Consider the following 16,213-nt stretch of genomic DNA (forward strand, 5'->3'; position numbering starts at 1 on the left):
CAAACTCTAGTAACATTCTCATACAGGCCTCCTCCTATGTATGTGCTAAAATCATCTAGTTAGATACCTGTAAGTGCAGTTGCTAGAGTACAGGGTAGGGCTGCATTTTCAGTTTCACTAGGTGGGGACTGATTATTCTCCAGGGACGGCCCATCTGTGTTCTCACTAGCAGTGTGTGAGAGGCCCATGTTTCCTCAGCCTTATCAACACTGTAGTCAGACACTAACTTTTGCCAAGTTGATTGCTTTAACCTGCGTTTTCCTGATTATAAGTGAGATTCAACATTTTTTTTCATATGTATCTCAGCCATTTCTCATGTATACAATATCTTGCATTTAAGAATTTTACACAGAATACTGTTCTCTGAAGTGAATTTTAATATTGTATAAAAAATCTAACTTCTTGTACATATGTTCTATGATTTTATGCATACATCCATATACATATATCAAGGTAAAGTCTGATAAAAAAAAAAATAGCTTTCCCATGGCCAGTGTTCTATGGAAGTTAAGTCTGTAAGACTGCAGATTTTATTATGTTGTCAAATGATATTATAACACTAAGGCAGAACAAGACCAAAGCAAATTGTGTCCACAGTATGTTACAGAGTATCTTGCATAGCTTATTTCTTCTCACTTGATAAAACTCATTTTAGGATTCTGATAGGTTGTTTTTTCTTTTCTCAATGAATTTATACAAGTTAGTGTGTACTTTCTGCCTTTTCTATAGCAAACCAGCTTTCTCAACTCTTGTTGTTTTACTTTACAACCTTACAGAATTAATGATAGCCTGAGCTTTGGGGGCTCTGAACTGTTTTCACTGTAATCCTTGATACAATGATGTACAAATACATAGAGCATTTTGAATCTTCATCTGTATCGCAGGCGATTTTCCAGGGCTTCCATTCTCTGTGTCATTTCTTCTAGTAAATCTCAAATTAAGGAAGAGGAATCTGAATGGCCTATTTACATTCAAATACAACTTGATTTATCTACAAAAGAATTTGTGTCCTGCAAAGTACAGGGCTTTTGTTTTTTCCATTTCTGTAATTCTGACTTAAAAGTTTATAGTAACCCATTAGTACATACTATTAAGACTATAGATCTGTGTTGGGTTAAATACTTTTTTTTCTTTAACATTAAATCCAGATAATTCAAATTTTTCTTTTTAAAAATTTTAGTTCTGCTCACTCCCCTGTTGCTTATAAATTAATTTACCATAGCACGCCTCTGGGAGCTGAACTGATGATGCTGGGAATGAGGAGAGGAGGAAAAAAAAAAAAAGGATTAGGTCTTGGAAAGTAAGATACGACATCAGAAGAGAAGAAGATGGGGAGTTTTCACCCATGAGGCCAGATGAGACCATAGGGTAGCAGCCTTGAGGACGTCTGACGCATGTAACTTCCTTACTACCTTGTGAAATAAACCCTGAGGCGGGCTGGGAAAAGGCAGGCCAGAGGCTCATTAGGGCGTCCCTGGTGGCACCGCGGTAAAGAATCCACCTGCCCGTGCAGGAGACAGGAGTTCAATCCCTGAGTCGGGAAGATGCCCTGGAGAAGGAGATGGCAACCCACTCCAGTATTCTTGCCTGGGAAATCCCGTGGACAGAGGAGCCTAGCAGGCTACAGTCCATGGGGTCGCAAGGAGTTGGACACAACTTAGCAACTAAACAATAAGAGCAGCATTAGAATAAACATTTGTCTTCCTCCTTGAAGCTTCTTAGTGCCCTCCACCTGCCCCCTGCATGGCAGAATGAGAGCCTGGATTCATCATCTAGATTAACCACGGTCAGATTATTTTGCTTTCCTTTATGAAGCATATTTCCAGTTTTCAGGAAGAAAATGGCTATATGCTGTTCTTTATAAACCACTGGCACAGAAATAGTTCAGAATTAAACCATTTCCCTTTAGTCTAGTTGATATGTGTTCAGCTAGATATCAGGCAGTTTTAGTAAGCTTACTACAGTTTTAAGTTCAGACTAGTTGGCAGAGTGTTCAGTGCATAAAAGCACTGAATCTCATTTCTCCATCATCCCAAAGCATTCCTTTTATTTGTAATACTATTTTAATGAATCACTGGATCCTGCTGTTCCCTCTGTAGAATGTCTCATCTTAGAGTGCTGATATAAAATCTCTCTGCTGCCAAATGAAAAAATCCCAACTCCAGTCCTCTAGAAACTATATACTGACCAAATGTGGCTGCAGGGTGGCTTGGGGCCAAAGGAGAGCTTTGGAATTTAGGTAGAATTTGAAACCTCTTCATTCTACAGCATTCTTTGCCTACAAGTACTGTATCTCTGATGCACTTCAGATTTATCTTTCATTTCCTCCCAGCAGAGAGGGAATTAAGTAAACATGTTTTTTCTTTACTCTGCATACTGACTGGCTAACTGGCCTTACTGCTCAACCTCCTAGAACCAACCACAGATAGCTTGACCCGTGCCAGCAGTTTGGCTTGCCCTTGGCTTTCAAGCACCTGTCAGACTGCTTAAGAAATAGCCTTTCCTGGAGTTCACTATTCTTGACTTTATAGAAGTGACTTCATTTGATATATACCCATATATAGAAATGTTTGAGGTTTTGATAGTGTTCTTTGCATTTCATACAGAGGCATAACATTAGAAAAGGATATAGCGCTGCGTTAATTTTCTTACTTCTTCATTTGCAAGGTTCTGGAACATTATAAGGTTTTCACATTTGCATTGATCCTGTTTTTCTTCCAAAGGACTTCCTAAGAGACCAGATGGAAAGTGTTCACCTCCATAACCCACCAGACTTCCCAGACACATGGTGATAGGACTGAATCAGCACATGGAGGAAACCACAATGAAAGCAATGTTCAACTTTCTCCATGCAGCTAGACCCAGTAGATATCAGGAAAGAGCTGTATATGCGTCCACTGCTGAAGTGGCCTTTATTGTGAACTGAGGGAAGGCTACTGCAGTTTCTTCTAGTTTATTTTTTTAGTTCTCTTTTCTTTAGTTCTTCTATTCCCCACCCCACCTACCGCCTACTTGCTCCTTTCCTGTCCTCCCTTAAGCTGAGTTTGTTGGCAAGTTGAAAGGCTGATGGCCAGCTACCTTATAGTAATATTTTACTTGGAATTACCTGAGGATTTTGTCGAATGGAAAACTTTCTGTGTAGACCGTGCAAGATTGTCTTCTTCAAACAGATATCTGTGTTGCACTGCAAAATTAGAACAGGAAAGTAGGTCTCGGATATTTATGGTGACTGGCTCAGATTCTGTAGAGAGAAAGAAAACTGAAGTCAAACCTGTTTAACATGGTTGTGGTTATAAAAAACAGCCATCAGCTGTCAGGGTAGGGTACTTATTATTCCTAGAATGAGGTACATAGCTTTACTTTAGGACATACTATGGCAGCAAGACCATCAGCAGAGAGGCTCTTAGCAACTATGGCTAAAAAAAGGGTAGAGTAAAATGTTTCCTATGTGATGGAGGGGGGAAAGCCATAGTTAATGTAATTCAAATGTTTCTTACTTACACTTCATTTGTCTGAGGGGAAACCATGGTGGAAGCAGCCACCAAAGATTCTAAAAATATTGCTTTTAAAAAATATACCTGTTGGCTGGTGGACCCTCTTTGGCAGTTCCCCTGCTGGAGAGTCCTGTCTTCCATCAGAGTCTTCCAGAGCTGAGAGGTAAAAGATGACCAGAAGAGTGACAGTTGTCTACATGGGTGCATGTGTTCTTAGGAAAGTGGTCCCAGACCAACTGTTTACCTGCCTGCCACCACCCAGGATTTTCAAGTTTGATTCAGTAACACCACCAATTCAGAAAAGCAGGTGGTTACCCCCAATAACCCAAGACCTTCCAGAGGTGTTCTCTCTAGTAAGAGAAGCGTGGACCCCTTAAATGCATCTTCTTACTTAAAAATGTCCCCCTAAATGTTATGTCTAGAAAGTAGAGTGGGAAAAAAGTTTGTCCAGTTATTAAGTTGCATTGGCAGCAGCTCCACTTAAATGAAAGAGCTCAGAGGCTAAACATCAAGTTGCATTAGAAATCCGAGAGGGCTTCCTTCCCTTCCTGGCCCCCTTCATCCCAGTGCTCTTTCCTGGGGAGGAATAAGACACATCACTTTGACCGGGATTTTACTGGCCACGGAACCTGGGACAGGAATAAAAGGAAAAATGGGCAGAACTGTTTTTCCGGTCCCCCTGCATTATACATGGAGTCAGACAAACCTGGGAGAACTGCTCTATGTAAGCACACCGGCACAACGGTGAACCGGAGAAAAGCACCAGGGGCTCCTATACACAAGAACATCTAAGTTCCAAAGGGCAGTCTGATGTTCTGTGAACTGAAGCAGTCCATGCAGGAGGCGTTTTTAAAATTTTTATCAGTGGGCTTGGAAGGACTACCATCCCTTCCCACTCTAATTACAGGTGTATCCTGAAATTGTGCATCAGCTTTCCTGATTTATATAATGTTTGGTTGTAGTTACATGATCATCTCCATAGGGTTTTTGTGAGGATTAAGTATGCCATGTGTTAAAACACTGACTACACCGCTCAGCACAGAGCAAATGCTCAAGCAATTTATTAGTGTTATTATTAGCTATTAATAATAGCTAATAAGTATAGTATCTTGAGAGTCCCTTGGACAGCAAGATCAAACCAGTCAACCCTAAAGGAAATAATCCTGAATATTCATTGGAAGGACTGATGCTGAGGCTGAAGTTCCAATACTTTGGCCACCTGCTGCAAAGAGCCGACTCATTGGAAAAGACCCTGATCCTGGGAAAGATGAAGGTGGGAGGAGAAGGGGACGACAGAGGATGAGATGGTTGGATGGCATCACCAACTCAATGGACATGAGTTTGAGCAAGCTCCGGGAGATAGTGAAGGACAAGGAAGCCTGGCGTGCTGCAGTCCATGGGGTCTCAGAGAGGCGGGCACGACTGAGTGACTAATACTTTAATTTTCAATGTGAGCTATTATTGTCTTCTCTCTCCCCTATTCTGCTTTTTGTGCTTACTGTTCCCAGACAGCACTGGCCCTGCCCACGAGGGAGGCACTTTTCTGAGCACTTTGAAGGAATGGATTGAGAATTTCCCACCCAAGGGTTCACGCTGCTGTGTCTGCTAAGGTCTCCCCTAGGCGTCACTTGCAGTACCTTCACATATGCCCTTCTGCAGTTTAGCACTTATCTCGCCCATTGTGCTGAAGTCTTCCGCATAGAAGAGATGCTTTTCTGTGGGCTCAGAGGCGATCTCTTGTAGTTCTTCCTCAATGGCTTTCCCTACCCCAACAGCATACATAGTTATACCTAAGGTGCAAAGCAAATGAAGAACAGGGTAGTTACACAGGCACAGAAAACAAATGTAGGGTTACCAAAGGGGAAGGGGTAACACAGGAGCTTGGGTATATAACGGATATACACTACTATATATATATATACTATATATAATATATATATATATATATATATATATACTATATATAAAACAGACGATGAGGTCCTACTGTATAGCACAGGGAACTACGGTCAATATCTTGTATAATGGAGAAGAGTCTGAAGATACTGCACATAGTAGGACCTTATTGTCTGTTTTATATATACACACATATATAAAATATGTCTGTATGATCTGAATCACTTTGCTATACACTTGAAACTAATACACGTTGTAAGCCAACTTAAAAAAAACAAAACACAGTAGTGAGAGTTGTATTCCCAGCATCTGGAAGCTGTGTGTTCTGCACTCGGAGCCAGCTAGATATTAATAATCGGTGTGATGTGGGGCATCCACGTCAGCTCCCTTTCTTTTCCACCAGTTTTATTTTGGCCTTGTGAGCAAAAGACAGTGATCCAGGAGAGGAAGGTGAGGCACTGAGAGGCTGGGGAACTACACCACCAACCTGCTCAGCTCTGGACAAGCTCATTAGCGCATCTTCAACTTTCCCTGAATTAGTCCTGTGGATAAAGTGAAAAAGAACACTATCTCATGGCTTACTAAATAAGAATCTCTTCTGGGAGAATTCTAAGAAATGGGTCAGTTTATGACCTTGTAACCTAGTTTCTGTTTGTCAAAGATAGTAACTTATGTGATAGCAACCTTAAGTGACCTGCAGCCAAATGAAACTATTCTGCCCACCCCTCTTGGGAGGATAAAGCCTTGTAAGAAGATGCTAAGCTGAAAAGGAGAATCTGCAGACCACTGGAAATTCCCGATGTAAAAAAAAAAACAAAACACAAGTAACAACTTTAGATTTCAACAGGCATATGAGATTGTTCCAAAAGTTTTTATAAACAAAATTAATCATTAGATTCCCTTCTCCAGTATTCTCTTCATTTGAAAATTAAACATTAATAAGAACTTAAGTTCTGCTTGATTTTCAACATTTCTCAGCAGATATCTTACTCTGGCTAAATCATTAAACTAGATTTTTTTTTTTTTAATAGACATAAAAATGGTTCTTTAAGTCAAAAGGCAAGAATTGTGCCTCATCCTAAAGTCTATGTAAGGTCAACAGCCAAGTTCAGCATATTTGTTTGAGAGCCAGGTGACTTTACACACAGTCTCCTAAAAAGGATAACTACTATTTTAAGATTGTGTTCATTATACATAGGAGTAATTAAATTAATCAGAGGAAGTCACTTCAGGTAAGTCTTGTTGATTCAAGAACATATCTGTTTCTCCCACCACCCCCTTTGGAGGATTTGTGGAAATTTGAGTGGGGGAGAGAGTAAGGTAGGTTGGCTTCCATGAGATAAATAAAAGGACTAACCACTGTCTTTGGAGACGAGGTGTTGCCCCAGTACATTCTAAGAATGCAGGCTAGAGGGGTTGGTGGGTTTGACATGAGCTCAGCTAAGCTAGTCCAGAAGCAGGGAAACCAGGTGTGAGCAGCCAGTTTTACAATCTGCCCAGCTGATTCAGGCAGGACACTTTTTGGGACTCCTGCGCTTTGGGGGCTTAGAAAAAATAAAGAGTGAAATAAGCAATATCAGTAAAATGGGCCCTTCACAAAGAGGGTGACTGAAGGTTGATGTGAACCAGCCTTTCTGTGAGGAGGAACGGAGCTCGCCAGCGGCACTTCAGCACTTTGATCCTTTGTTCATTCACTCAGCAAGGATTAATCACACAAGTGGTATATTCCAGGCCTGACTGAGGCACCGAGTCCATAACATTGGTGCATACACTTTCCCCCTCATAGGAACTGCTGAAGCAATGTGCTCTCGACAGGTTCTTAAAGAAAGCAGCATTGAAGCAAACTGCTTCACAACCCTCAGGTCTTCCCATCTTCCCAAGGAGTCCAGACACTGCCCCTCAAGCTGTCTACCAACCATCCTAGCTTTGGGATTTCTTTTGCCAAGAGCCATATTCCTCTGCCACATTTGACATCTGTAGTCAAACCTCAAAAGCAACATAGTCAAACATCTAAAGCAACCTCAAGTCCGCCCTGCATTATACGTGGAGTCAGACAAACCTCAAAGAGGCTAAGCTTTACTGAGCAACAGAGTTTAAGAGTCTATGATCTCGTCTGACATTTTTATTTTCTCAAAAGCTCACTTTTGCCTCCTGCAAACACAAGACTATTCACTATCTTAAGGCTACTGCACTCCCAGTATGTTCACTGGTAGCGTTGCTTTAAAAAAAAAAAAAAGGTATATTACTCCAATAAAAATTTTAAAAATTAAAAAAAACTATTGGTAAGAGCTCCTCCTACTAGGAATCTATTTTTACCCAGTTCTTCAGGTGATTCTAAAACAACCAGACCAGTGTCTGGGAAGCATTGTTTATTTTTCTGGTTAAACAGCACATGTAGGATTGAGTCTCTGCTCTGGAGGTCACAGCCTGGCTGGTAAAGCATCACAGGAGACTACTGCTCAGGTGTGACCTGTGTGCACAAGACTTTGGCCTCCTCCCCGCGTCCTTTAACTCCTGTGGGTCCCTTTAAGGCCACTAGGTGGCAGTTTAGTAAAGGTGTGTAACTGGGGTGACAGGAAGCCACTCTGTCCCCTCAAGCAATCTCACTCCCATGCGCCCCCGGACCCCAATGTGAACACCACGAGAGTTTACGAAACCTGAACCCTGAGTGGTGTAAAACACGCCCCCATCCCATATTACCATTGGCCTGGGCTTTACTGGCCCACTCGGAGACGTCGTCCTGAGCCCGTCCATCCGTGAAGACGATGGCCACTCTGGGCACCCGTGTGGAGAGAGGCCGGGCCCCTTCTACCTGGGTAAAACTTCTCTCAAACATATGTTTCAGGGCCAGCCCGGTCATAGAGCCCTTGCCCATGTATTTCATGTGGGCCACGGCTTTTTTCATGTCTTTGGCCGAGCTGAAGTTTCTCAGGGTGAACTCTGTGCGGACCAGCGTGGAATACTGGAGCAGCCCTACTCGAGCAGCTTTGGGAGAAATCGCCAAGGAATCTATAATTCCAGTGACAAACTGCTTCACAATCTCAAAATTATCTTCTCCAAGGCTCTTGGACCCATCGATCACAAAAACCAAGTCAACTGGGCCTTCAGTGCATCCTACAGGAATAAAAGGAAAGTTGTAATGGTTAAATGATTTAAAAAAAATCATTATGCACAAGAGGAGAAGAAAATTACTCTTCCACTGGAGGCATAGCTATTTTGGAGAGCTACCTTTATTCTTTAGATAGTAACACAGGATAGGCAGAAAGTGTCGGAAGAGTCACAACCAACCATAATGTTCACAGTTGCCTGTATGTGTGGCTTGTCAAATTGTTAAAAATAGTATTTTCCACAAGCAAAAACACATGGCAGATATACAAATTGGAAACCAGACCCACAATGTACCCCGGATCACCAGCAGTCGGGCCTCAGAGGGACTGTGTGTAGAGTACCCTGCAGAGTCTGATAGCACCCCCAAAAGATTCCAAAAAGCTTACTCCAGGAGGGTGACATCACCCCAGGGCTGGCATCCGACACACAACGGACTTGGAGATTCTTCCAGTTCAGCTCAGTCACCTCGATCTCCTAGGGAGATGTCCTCGTAACCCAGCTTGTGTTCGTTACTCTCTGTGTAGCCCTCACACTACTAATCTGGTCAACAAGAGTTGTTTATTGAGCTCCTGCTTGTGTGAGGCAGTCAGCGAGGCGGGGCTGCGAGTGGCCGAGACACAGCCCCTCCCCACGCTGTTCACAGCCCCGTGTGTTCCGCGCAGCGCTCCACCCTGGGCAGCGGCCGGCTAACGGAGGGTCAGCTCCCGCCTCCAGGCCACCAGCTCCTGCTCAGCAGGGGCCATTTCTCATCAGTTTCTCTACTTCCGATACCTGGCACACAATAGTTGTTCAATAAATGCTTGTTGACAAAATACACGAAGGGGGTGGTGTCCATTTGGTAGTACAACCGCTAAGTACCCTCTTTACCATTTTTTTTTATTTCTGGGCCCCGTTGCACAGCCTATGGGATCCTACCTAGCTGACCAGTGACCGAACCCAGGCCCTTGGCAGTGACAGCAGGAGTCCCAACCACTGGACCGCCAGGGCCCCATCATTGACCGTTTGAAGTTTAAAATGAATTACCACTGTGAATTCCTTACCTACATGGACGTTTTCCAGGCACCTCAGATGGCTGACAGTAAAAGCTTTATGCAAATATGTTAGGAAGCTAGGTATAGAGAGATTTTTTGTTATTTAGGGCTGCATAAGAAAAATTTACAGATCCCAAATGGATGATCTCATTTCAAACAGTCTACAGTATGCAATATAACATTCTCTTTTACATTTCAAGGCAGCTGTCTAATACTTGAAAGTGAAGCACAGCAATAGTAGGAAGTAAAGACACACACATGCAAAACTATTTCTGTTCTTGGCTCGACTAACACGCTAAAATAATTGAGTATATATGTTGTAAGAGTTGGGTTCCTTTCTTTCCCCACTTAAGCACTTGTCCTCATTACTCAACCTATTGACCTCTTGTTAGAGAAAGAGGAAATGGCCAATTCAGAACTTCATTTACATTCATAGCCTGAATCTCAGGCAGTGTGCACCTGGCTCTCTAGCAGATTTCAGAAATAGTGGAATAATTTTTCAGCGGTGAATCTATTTTCTCTTTTCCCTCATATATTATTTTCTTAGAGAATAAAACGAACACCTGCAGCCTCCCTGCAGGGAGCGGAGCAGACGACTCCAGCAGGAGACAAGAATCCTAGATGGAGTGGAACAGCACCAGGGCGGGAGGTGCCGTGTTTTCACTTTAATGACAGCCCGGCTTGCTGGCTACCTATTTACAGGAAGGTCACTCAGCTTTCCTTGGATGTTTTCTTTTGGTGGTTAAGTCAGTGAGACTGGAACAGAGCTGTGATTTGCTTTCTGAACTTAATTTTCAGACTTTCAGAAATTCGGGTTTGGACAAGACCTTTAAAGGTCACTGGTCCAGCCCCCCTGTTGCTCATATCTTTACTGCATCTCTATAGCCATTCATTCAGCCAGGGCCTGAACACCTCTTCTGATAAGGAACTCACCGCCTTACCACCAAAGCCCCATCTTTTCACAGCTCTGCGGTGAGGATGACAGTAGCTATCATTTGTCAGGCACTGAGGAGGTGCCAGCATTGAGCTAAACACCTGTAAACACACAGTGTCATGTATTTCTTATGACGATTCTGCAAGGTGTTATCCTAATATTATAGAAAGAAACTGAGACCCCAGAGAACTTAAATAATTTCTCCAAGGTCACGCAAATGTAGGAATAGTGGGTTCAAATCCACGAAAATCTGTAAGATCAAAGCTCATGATCTTAACTAATTAATCACACAGTTTCTCTGAGACAAGGTGTCTTTGTCCTTGTACCAAGTTGTGGCTTTTCTCCAATGTCCTTTCTTTCCCCAGGGCTTGGGGGATGTCCTATAAATAATGGATGAGGTGACTGTCACTTTGGTATTTGAAAGGTACCTCGAGTCTTTTTTTTCTACATAGATCCCCAGTTTTTTCCTTTATTTTTCACTTGACATCATACTGAACTTCCTCACCATGATGCTTTCTAGATTTTGTCTCTATCCTTTAACTTTTATTAAAAAAAAAAAAATTACATGCACATGGAACAAAGTTCAAACACTACAAAGGTTATCTATATCTATATCTCTCTATCTATGTCTACCTCTATAGCGATGTCTATCTTGAGAGAGTATGTTAGAGGGAGCCTTTTGCAAAATACATCAATGGTAGCACTATAAAAACCACTCGACACCATGCTTTTTTCACTTAAAATATCTTGAGGATATATTTAGAGCTGCTTTATTCCTTTTTTATATATTTATTTATTTATTCTCGGCTGTGCTGGGCCTTTGTTGAGGCTAGCTGGAGCTATTCTTTGTGTCGGTGCTCTGGGCTTCTCACTTCAGTGGCTTCTCTTATTGCTGAGCACAGGCTCTAGGAGCATGGGCCTCAGTAGTTGCAGCAAGTGGGCTCAGCAGTTGTGATGCACAGGCTTGGTTGCCCTGCAGCATGTAGAAGCCTGCTGGACCAGGGATTGAACCTGTGGACCCTGCATTGGCAGGTGGATTCTTACCCATTGGACCACCAGGGAAGTTTTGCTTCATTCCTTTTACCAGCTGTATAGTATTCTAATGTATAGCTGCACCATAATTTACTTAATCAGTATCTTACAAATAGGCACTTATTTCCCATTTTTGCTCTACAAATAACACTGCACAAAATATTCCTTCATATGTGGTTCTGTGAACACATGCACTTCTCTGCGGCATAAACTCCTAGAACTGGAACTGCCTTCCTTTATTTATTTTCTTGTGAGTTTGTTTTTATTTTTATTGGGCTCTAGGGGATGGTTGGGAAATAACTCTGCAAGTTATGGCCCACTAGGGAAATAACTCTGCAAGTTACACCCCACTAGGGAAATGTCCATTCTGTGTTTCCTGGGATAGCTTTCAGAGCTTTTTCTTTCACTTGGAGTCACTGCTCTTGCTGGCAGCAGCATCTTCAGGTTCACTACGGAGTGGCTTCCCCTTAGAAAATAATTTTTCCTCTTTTTTCCTGGGGACCCTCTTGTTACCTGACTCTTTTGGGTCACTAACTGGTTCCTCTTTGAGGGAAGATTTCTTCCACTTGGAAAGACTTCCACTGCTGGCTGTCTCTTCAAGATCACTACTAACCAGCTGCTTCTTGGAAAAAGGTTTCTTTTTCTCGGGTTTGGAGAAGGAGACAGATGGGTCTTCCATTCCATCCTCCTGAGGAGCTTTCTGGGGCTTTGGCTTTTCTTTGGGTCTTTCACTTGTCCCCTCACACTCCTCACACTGCTTTTTTCTGATGATGCCATGGCAATGGCAGCCAGTCTTTTCCGTCTTCAAGTGTTTCTTTTCCTGTTTCTCCAGCTTTCTAGGAATCTCATCAGCTGCTTCCTCTGCCTGAACCACTGTCTCCTCCATGACATCCAGATTCTTTTGTGGAATCTCTCCAGTCTCATAGAAGGACAGCCACTCCCCAACTTGTTCTCAAAGCTCCTCCCCAAATACCCTGGGGGCGGGGGTTACCTAAGAGAAGCAATCAGTTCCTGAGGCAATCCCGCATTTGTTTGCCAGGTATTGGGAGCTGCGGCCTTTGTTCTTGGCAGCTGCTCGGCCAATGAGGCTAGAGTGGAAATGAGGCCATACTTTGGGGTGTTACCCTCTGTCTTCAGAGCTCTGGAAACGTGGCCCCTTTGCTGGGCCAGGGAATCACTCAGACACCAGGACGGAGCAGGAACTGCCTTTAAAATATTTGCCAAACTGCCCTCCTAGAAGTTGTACCAATTCAGACACCTAGTGATAAATTTACAATTGCCTATTACAACATACCTTTGCCAACGTAAGGAATCATCAAACTTACTGAACTCTGATAACTAAAAGGTAAAAAATGTACTGTAGCTTTAATCTCTCATTATACATATTCCTTTTTTTTTTTTATGTTTCAGGTCATGTTTAGAAAGTTCTCTACTCTGAGATTATAAAATAACTCAAGGCTTTTTCTGCCACTTTAGAGATATTATTTTTTAAGTTTAAAAGCACAAATTTTACCTCCCTCATTCCTGATATTCAGCTACGATCACTAGCCTCTTAGCTGACAGTGAACTTACTGTCAACTGAAACCAAAAGTGTTTTCACAGATGCAGTTAAGCTCTCTTCCCCATTCTTTGTCTATGCATACACATTTATATCTATGGTAGAAGCAGAGGTGAGGGATTTACTTCCTGCAAATACTTCAAAAAAACAATTGCTCCCAAACCAAATTAAAGCAAAAAAACCCAGTTCAGATCACTTACTTTTGCACCGTCTTCCATCCTCAGCTAGAATAAATCCCTTTGAGCATTTGCAGATGTACGAGTTGCCACGGTTAACACAAATGTGTTCACAGCCATGGTGGGTCGATTTGCAGACATCCTTCCCTGAGGGGAATATAGGAAGTGAAGCAACCCCATCAGTGTAGAAATGAGCGGGATTGAACAGTCATGTCAGGACAGATCATGGAAATAAACCATTAAAAACTCCATTCAAACCTCCTCTATAACATCCCCCCTTTCAGTCTAATACTCAGGAGAGGGCATGGTAAAGGAAATCTCGTCTAAGAAATCTCTCGTTTCCATGAAACTGAATGGTAAGCTGAGTGATCAGGTGTCCTGGATTTCTTAATAATTTTTAGAATTGTTCAATGTACTTTGAGGTTTGATTTTCCCACCCTACTGATTTTTCCCCATAGACATCCCAGTTTCAATTGTCTAATGTAGAGTTCTCATGTGTGAGGCACTTCAGACTCTTCAGAGTAGTGACAGCTCTTTAATCCTCACAGCATCCTGTGGAGAGAGGAAGGCAGGGATAGTTACCCCAATGGATACATGAAGAAACAAGGTTTGACAGTGTGGCCCAAGGTCACACAGCCCCTCAACACGGCTGAGTCAGGAAGTGTCCTGAGTGGTCCTCCTCCACGGTATGAAAGCCTTCTGTTCTCTGGTTCCTTTATGTCATTAGCTCCCTAAGACGAGAAGCTACCTACAAAACTGGAATCAGTGACTACAGATCCCTCTAGAAGGAGGAATGGGAGGATTTGATTTAGCAGTCAAATTTCAGAGGAAGAAGTTGAGCCTTGTGTACAATTGTACAACCTCAACCTACTGTTGTACAAGTTGTATAACCTCACCCTATTGAGCAAAAAAGCGTGTTGAGTGTAGAAATGATACACACGTGTGTTCCATGCTTACAAAAACGGAAGCATGAATGAACGGCTCAGGCAGACATAATGGGCGGAACTGTAGCCGTGGTCCCCGCAGGACACCTCAGCATGAAGGCAAAACACAGCCTTGCGAAGGGCGCCCCGCAGAGTCAGGCCATGGACCCACGGGCATCCCAGGAATCGGTCTTGCAAATAGAACTTCCTGCTACAGGCAGAAAAGCCCCTCCTCCTGGAGGCATAATGAGGAGTGAGTTCTCCTTTGCCCCTCTGTGTTGACCTGTGGAAGCCGCAAGTTATCTCAGGAATCTGTGATGAAATTCCCCCAAATCAACCTCCACAACAGATGAGTTTTTTTCTTTTTTAAACTAAAGAAGGGCCATCCTGCCCACTGGAGCAGAATATCACAAAAACAAGTAGACCATGTCAAGACCCCCCCAAAGTAGGGGTTAACACCTCAGAATCTCACGGTGGGTGGAAATATCCTGACCCCATGCTCGTCTATGGCCCACTTCACTGAGCTCACGTGTCCCGCTCTCTCCCTCTCAGGGCTGTGATGGTTCATTTTATGCGTCACCTTGGCTAGGTTATGGCTCCTGGTTGTTGCATAAAACACTGGTCTAAATGTTGCTATGAAGGTACTTCTTTAGATGAGCTAATATTTAAATCACGAGCCTTTGAGTAAATCAGATTATCCTCCATAATATGGGTGGGCCCTATTTTGAAGACCTTTAGAGAAAAACAGACTGAATTCCCCCAAAGAAGAGGGAATTCTGCTTCCAAACTGCCTTCAGATTAGAGCTGCAATATCAGCTCTTCCCTGGGTCACCAACCTGCCCCGAAGATTCTTTATCTATTGATCTATCATCTATCCACACACACACATGTATGTACACACACACAAACATACATTTTATTGGTCCGGCAGATTCCTTATCTATTGATGTATCATCTATCCACACACACACATGTATGTACACACACACAAACATACATTTTATTGGTCCGGCAGATTCCTTATCTATTGATGTATCATCTATCCACACACACACATGTATGTACACACACACAAACATACATTTCATTGGTTCTCTGGAGAACCCTGAGCAATATACCTTCTAAGAAAACTCTCATAATCTGTTCTGAGTGACCCACAGAAGTAAATGTTAATGGATAAACCAGACCCCCCCCCCAAAAAAAAAAAAAAAAACCCTTCATCCCTTCTCTCACTTTCTGCCCTTATTTACAAGGTTTTCCAAGAAGCAAAAGCATTACAACTATGCTTTGACCCTCACTGCGATTGCTGACCCAGATTCTAATCCCTTCCAATGACTAGCCAGGCACTCTGCGAGGCTCTGGGCATCCACACAACTCCTGTGGAAAGGGGCTACAACTGGGAGAAAGTGAAAGCAGCGAAGAGCCTGACAGCTCAGGACCCTGGCTGAGAAATTCCTGAAGCGCTGCGGGTCCAGTGGACTGATCACGAGCACAACAGTTTCAGAGCATCCAAGGCAGGAACTTACAATAGTGACGCTGACTATAACGGAAAACTTCCAACGTCAAATGAAGCTCTCTAACTGTCCTGAGTCAAAGTGACTTACTTCTGCAACGTCTCCCGTCCTCGGCCAGCCGGAATCCCTCCATGCACTTGCAGACATACGACTCTCCAGTGCTCACACAAGCATGCTCACAGCCGTGGTCCACTGCTTGGCAGACATCTTTCCCTGAGGACAGCAAAGTTAAAAATGTCACCAATGTCAGTTTTCCCTGGGCTTCACCTGGGAGGATCCATCCTTCTCAGCCCCTGGACTCCATGGCCATCTGAGCTCGGCGGCTTTGCTTCAGGTTCACCCTCCGAGCTTCCTCACTGTCACAGCCACCGCCCTCCACCAGCACCTACATCAGTGTCTCGTAAAAACGCAATCCATCACGGGCCTTCCGCGGGCGCTGGCATGATTACTTAGGAGATTAAACCTCAATCTGGATTAGTGACGCTGAAATCTCGTTTTAGGCATTTCCCTGACAACGTGACTTTGGAGAATCACTTAACCTCTTGCA

The 16,213-nt window shown here is 43.2% G+C and overlaps 1 protein-coding gene across 2 annotated transcripts in view; it reads right to left on the reverse strand.

Annotated features, from left to right (window-relative positions):
- Positions 1–354: 354 nt before the first annotated feature.
- Positions 355–16,213, reverse strand: part of MATN2 (matrilin 2) — a 163,021-nt gene continuing 147,162 nt past the window's right edge. The window contains exons 12-19 of one of the 2 annotated variants that reach the window (XM_043879246.1): positions 15,757–15,879; positions 13,254–13,376; positions 8,091–8,504; positions 5,132–5,284; positions 3,579–3,650; positions 3,107–3,184; positions 2,631–2,729; positions 355–925 (exon numbers count right to left, since the gene is read on the reverse strand). In XM_043879246.1, coding sequence (XP_043735181.1) covers positions 870–925; positions 2,631–2,729; positions 3,107–3,184; positions 3,579–3,650; positions 5,132–5,284; positions 8,091–8,504; positions 13,254–13,376; positions 15,757–15,879 — 1,118 coding nt within the window. In that variant the 3' untranslated portion in view covers positions 355–869. Of the gene's footprint in view, positions 926–2,630; positions 2,730–3,106; positions 3,242–3,578; positions 3,651–5,131; positions 5,285–8,090; positions 8,505–13,253; positions 13,377–15,756; positions 15,880–16,213 lie in introns of both variants that reach the window. The other variant, XM_043879245.1, reaches the window with a different exon arrangement.

The sequence above is a fragment of the Cervus elaphus genome, chromosome 21 (assembly GCF_910594005.1).
Source record: "Cervus elaphus chromosome 21, mCerEla1.1, whole genome shotgun sequence".
NCBI lineage: Eukaryota > Metazoa > Chordata > Mammalia > Artiodactyla > Cervidae > Cervus > Cervus elaphus.